This window comes from Vanessa atalanta, chromosome 4 (genome assembly GCF_905147765.1).
Source record: "Vanessa atalanta chromosome 4, ilVanAtal1.2, whole genome shotgun sequence".
NCBI lineage: Eukaryota > Metazoa > Arthropoda > Insecta > Lepidoptera > Nymphalidae > Vanessa > Vanessa atalanta.
In genome coordinates, this window is record NC_061874.1 from 6,350,276 (window position 1) to 6,356,465 (window position 6,190).

General features: G+C 26.5%; 1 protein-coding gene across 1 annotated transcript; it reads left to right on the top strand.

Annotated features, from left to right (window-relative positions):
* The first annotated feature begins 2,153 nt into the window (after window positions 1–2,153).
* On the top strand, window positions 2,154–3,569 carry LOC125077705 (CRAL-TRIO domain-containing protein C3H8.02). Its single transcript, XM_047689710.1, has 4 exons — window positions 2,154–2,458; window positions 2,716–2,925; window positions 3,014–3,225; window positions 3,443–3,569. The coding sequence occupies exons 1-4, from the start codon at window positions 2,303–2,305 to the stop codon at window positions 3,537–3,539; spliced, it is 675 nt and encodes a 224-aa protein (XP_047545666.1). The 5' UTR covers window positions 2,154–2,302; the 3' UTR covers window positions 3,540–3,569.
* Window positions 3,570–6,190: the final 2,621 nt, after the last annotated feature.

Sequence of the window (6,190 nt, forward strand, 5' to 3'; positions counted from 1 at the left end):
TAAAAAAATAAAGTCAAACACAATACATAAGATCTAAGTTGCAGTACTTTTATTCAACTTTATTTTTATAGTATAACTTAAATATTAAGTGAACTAATATTACAACCGTAAAACGTCATCAAGAATTTTTTTAAACACATTTTTTTTTTGGGATGGTATATTTATTTATCATATACTAAAATTTTAATCGTGAGTAAGATATAAGATATACCTTTGATGAACTTCTGATAATGTAATTTGATTACTGGAGTTTGAACACTGATTTTCCGATAAATCAACAACGGTTTGAACTTGCTGGGTTTGCTGTTAGAAAAGTGATAGAATATTTTTATTTTGACTACGGGCTAAATTATTTTTTTAATAACACAGTTCCAGAGACAGTACTTTATCAGAGCTAATGAAAACAACTTTTTATGTTTAAATGATGTCCGATTTTCTGTAGTACAGTTAACAAATCATTTGACCCAAAGGCCAAAGGTTGAACAAGAGCCATAATAAAATACTTGCGTAGTCTACTCAATACACTCAAATACCAACTCCCCAAATATTTGTAGACTTTAGGAAACTGAAGTTTTTCACTAAATATAGACAAATTCTATCAAATCAAGTTTAATTAAATTTAATCAGGCGCTTATATAGAGCAATTACGTTACAAATGTTTGTTGATTGGATGTAAAAGCAGAAAATGTCGCAAAAATAATGATATGTACAAAATACTTAATACTTACCTACCTATTTAGTCTGGGAAACTCAGTAAACCCCGACCTATAAACATTTCATAAAGGAACCTCTTCTTAATACTACTTGAAACATTTATTGGTAACCTAAACATTTATTTTATTCATATCAAATCCGTCGCTTCCTATAAAATATTTCTTCGAACTAATATTACTTTTTTATTTTCATTGATCGTATTTTCAATATATTTTCATCTTTTATACATTCCAGATGACTGAATTTATCAAATTACATTTTTAGTTTAGATTAATAACACTAAATTTAATGTAATAAAACAGATACGAAGAATAGCAAGACCTCTATTAATCCTATAATGGATCAAATACGCCTTGTTGGTTCATAAGATGAACAAAAAAATCCATTGATTAGATGTTTTTCCTAGAAATATGAACTATGATTCGTCATTGGAAATTGTCAAAGCACGGAAAGACCAAAATTAATAAAAAGTATGTTTATACAAGTACAATAAGTGTTTGGAAAATTTCAGATATAGGCACCCTTTTCTTCAATGTCTGAAGCGAGATTTGAAGACACAAATCGCTTTAGTGTCCCATTTTTTAAATTGTTATCCTGCCCATTATTTTAAATGTAAATAAATAATTAAATTTTAAACATTAAATCTCTTTACTGTGAATTGAATAGATAAATATGTTAGCGGTTTTTTCTTTTAGAATTTCATTGGTAATCTCTCTATTAGCTGTTTTTGATGTTCATCCAGCGTCTCTCGCTGTCAGGCATGCCAAGACAAGACAAGAGTGTTAGTCACACTCGGCAGCGATAGGTCTTCGCCGATAATCGCCGTCAGGAAATACAACTTGGCACCACACAACACACTCTTTTAGGGTATGGTGCACCATGTGTGTAGGATTCCCTCTACATTAACTTACTACGTTTTTGGTATAATTTAACTATTTTAAACAACTTTCAAATCTATAATGAAATGCTAATTATATATTACATCAATTTTATGCTTCAATTCGTTAATTAAATAGGTATCTATTATAATAGTCATAATAATTTATTCACAGCGTTAACAAAGTCAATTACGTCACTACGTAGTATAAAACACAGTCCTGAAAACCCCTGAAATCTTTTAAACTACAAAACGGACTTTGATGCGGTTTTATGTAATTGATAGAGAGATTCAAGAGGAAGGTTTATATGTATAATACATGCATAATATAGTAGAGAAATAGTAATTATCTCAAGATAATGTTTGACATTTTTCAGCCAACTACAGTACACCTTAAAAATGTCTAATTATTTTAATATGATTTGAAGTTATAGTGCACTTTTTTTCAGTAGTCGTTATTTCTGATTGCTGTATTTCAATTTATCAAATAGACATAATTTTTTTCCATGTATCGAACTGTCAATTTCAAACATGTCATTGTCAATGTACTTGACTTTGAAGTTGTGAGGTGTGCGATTGTCAAATCGCATTTAATTAAATAAAGATATTACTTATAGTGCAGTTGTTTTTTAGTTTTTAGTAATTTTGTTTCCCCTTTATCATTAACATAAATTAGGAATACCACAGAGTGACCTTATAAATATTTTGACCATGACAGAAGATTTAGCACCTATCAAAGAAGAGGATTTCAGGCAATTAAAGGAAAGGATGAAATTAATTGCAGATGCAGATCCAGCGCAATACCACAATGAGTATTCGCTTAAAAGATATTTAAGGGCTTTCAAAACAGTTGATAATGCTTTTCAGGTAAAGAAATATCATAATATTTTATACATTTGATAAATACTAAATATTAAAAGTGTATCATAATTATACTGCAAATTTTTGGTACATTTCCAATCATTCAATATAATATAAATAAGTTAGCAATTAATCTAAGTTTTTTTTAAAAAAAAAACAATTGTTTTACATTTGTATAACACTAAGATAAGTGTTACACTAAGATTTAAATTAAAATGTTTTATTAATACAAATTCTATCCTAATTCTAAATAATAATTGAAGGCAATATTAAAAACCAATAAATGGAGAGTTGAATATGGTGTCGCTAATCTGCATGAGAACAAAGAAATTATTGAGAAATACTCAAATAAGGCTAGAGTGCTCCGTCATAGAGATATTATTGGCAGACCAATTGTTTACATTCCAGCCAAAAATCATAGTTCAAATGATAGAAATATTGATGACCTTACAAAATTTATTGTGTACTGCTTGGTAAGTAAACATTTATAACTAACTTTGATGAAATATACAACATTTTTGTGGTTATTATAATTCAACATATTATAAACATACTTAACAGGAGGATGCTAGCAAAAAATGTTTTGAAGAGGTTGTAGACAACTTATGCATAGTATTTGACTTAAGCAATTTTACATTGTCATGTATGGATTACCAAGTCCTTAAAAATTTGATTTGGCTCCTGAGCAGACACTATCCAGAGCGACTTGGCGTTTGTCTTATAATAAATGCACCAACATTTTTTTCTGGATGCTGGGCAGTTATAAAGGGATGGTAAGTGTAAATCTTGAATTACATGATCATAATATTTTAAAAGATTACTTCTAAAGGATTAGATTAATTATTTTCTGCGGATCTGATAATGAACCAATAATATTTTATTACAATATTATCTATTGCATTAATTGTAAGTTAGATGAAAAACCTTAATCAGTACATTTAAACTTCCAGTGTTCAAATACTCAAGCTTTATATTCTGATATATTTGCAGGCTAGATGAAAACACAGCAGGAAAAGTGACATTTGTCAATTCAGAAATGGATCTTTGTCAATATCTGATACCGGATATTCTACCCACCGATATGTAATAAATGTTATGTAGTTAGTTACAAACATCACTAAAGTACCTTAAATGTAAGCTAAATCCCATCTAATAGTCTAATATATAGAAAAATAGGATATATAGGATTGCTATAGTTTTCTATTTTTTAAATTCTATTTTAATTCCGTAACAGTAAAAAATATGTAAAAATTATAATATAACATTTGCATAATTCACAAAATATAAAAGAACTGGATATTTGTTAAACACATTTTTAGTATGGTAATGAAGCCAATCTGAATGTAGGGAAAAACAAAAATATGTAACACCAAACTATTTTATGTAATAGTCATAGTATTTAAGCAGATTGCCCCATTTTAATTAATAATTTGATAAATTTAACAATATTAATAGTCTGTCAAAAAATTTAGATATTCTTAATTATAACAAAAAAAAACAAACATTCGATCACAATAACTGGGTTAGGTACAAATAGATTGGTTGAAGCTTACCTATAATAATTAATACTTTTAATAATATGTAATTATTTTTCATTTACAACCTTCACAGTCATCAAAAGAATAATAATAATCATTTTGTGTATAAATGTTATTATAGAACGAAATTTAATTTTATTTTTATTTATAATAATTTCAAAACTATGGCTTAACTTATAGATGCTTATAGTAGATTTAATATAAAGTTAAGTCACTTAACTTTATATTAAATCTGTTTCCTTTGGCAAAATTGAAAGCCATTAAGCATAATAATTGAATTGAATTTAATATTCAAATTCATGATTTGTTTCCCCAAGACCTAAACTGTTTCAAATGAACCATTTATTTATTTTTATAAGGTAAATCAATGTTTCCATATAGTCATGATGTTCTTGCCATTTTAAGCTTTACCTTGATTATCTAGGAGTATATTTTTAATTAAAAATGTCAAGACATTATTAACAAAATTATAAATAACATAACATATAATATTTATCTATATAATAATTATATACTTGTCTTATGTTTTAATTCTTAAAAAGATTCAATAATGCAAATCAAAAGTAGAATAATATAAAGAGTTTATAATTTATTACTAGTAAGTGTTAACCAAAAAATATTTTCTAAAACTTCTTTATATTTATCTTGAATGATACAAAAACATTTATCTTATGCAAAAGATATGTTATCAATGATATATTATGGTTATATGATTATTTTAAAAGATTTATCAGTCTTTATTCTATATAAAATCAGTTATAGATTGGTATCAAATAAATTATCCATCTCAAAATTTCGGAAATCAGAGAACCTCCTATTTTTTTGTTAATAAATAGGACATGATATTGTATAACAAAGCAAATAATTATATTGCTTAATCAAGAAAGTAATGTTTGGAGACTTCAATCAATTCACTGATAAAACAACAAAACATTCACACTAGAATTGGTGTTCAAGAAGCTTTAATAATACTTTGTTTTTAGTTATAAATTTACCTGATATCATAATGTATGCTAAAATACAATTCAACATTTATTATAAAAAATATATATGATTGTACTACTAAGAAATACAGGGTAACCCGTGTTATGTAATTGAATACTATTATAATCTAGTTTGATGCATACAATAGACATAAGGACTTGTCTCTTATCAAGTACGGTGATACGATTTGATATGATGGTATATTTGATTGATGATTGTTTATTCAAAATGTGTAAATTTACAGATAATTGGTCGTTTTTATTTATACCAAATGTTCTTTTGTGAAATGAAACCTTACTAAGTATTTATTAATATTGTATTTTAAGAAGGCCTTATCTGCTTTTAACTTAATAATAAAAAACAATTTAAAGTTAAAAAAAAACCATGATTTATTAAAGATTAAACATCTATTCCAATATAATAAAGAAAAAAATAAAGTTTTGTTTGTAGGGGGTAAACTAAGGAACTAATGATCAAATATAAAAAAATATATCTGTTAATAAAAATACAGAAAATTGCACCTGTTTAAAGCTGGGGCGAGTCGTTAATACAATATGTTTTTTTTTTATAAATTATATTATAAACTAATAGTAACATGTTTGATGTGACTTTATATCATATTGTAATTGTATTTAAACATACTTTGTGTGCTGTTTTGTGTGCTGACATCCTCAAGTGTGCGCGCGCCGAAGGTTAATGCCGCAGGTGACGCGGGTTGCAGTAGAAGGAGACTCCACTTTCTTTCATACCATAACCATTTCCTTGCGCTGTCTAGCAGCTGAATCGAAAAATTTGTGAAATTAATTGTAAGGATCATATTAGTACTTACCCTTATTCTTAAACACATCATCATTCTAATGGTTACATTATTGGCAAATAAAAATGATTATCAATCCATTGTTTGTATAAAACTTCAAGCAAAACACATTCATATTAATTTGTGCTTTGCATATTTGCATTTCCAATAATTGATGATTAATGAAATTACGTACATAAAGCTTATCTTGCTTGTTCATATGTATTAAAAATAGTAAAAAACTTCTTTTATGGGTAGTAATTGAACAAACAAATGATTATTCTATATTTTTAAACATACCTAACTTATAATGGATTAATTTTTTAAAAAAAGAATAAAGTTATAACGTAAAAATAATTATTATAATCGTACTAAAAAAAATAGGAAAAGTGATGTAGTTTACTTTAATAATAATAAACG

Coding starts and splice junctions, on each gene's coding strand:
- LOC125077705 (XM_047689710.1), top strand. CDS start 2,303: ATGACAGAAGATTTAGCACCTATCAAAGAAGAGGATTTCAGGCAATTA. Junction 2,926..3,013: donor AATTTATTGTGTACTGCTTG/GTAAGTAAACAT, acceptor CATACTTAACAG/GAGGATGCTAGCAAAAAATG. Junction 3,226..3,442: donor TGGGCAGTTATAAAGGGATG/GTAAGTGTAAAT, acceptor ATATATTTGCAG/GCTAGATGAAAACACAGCAG.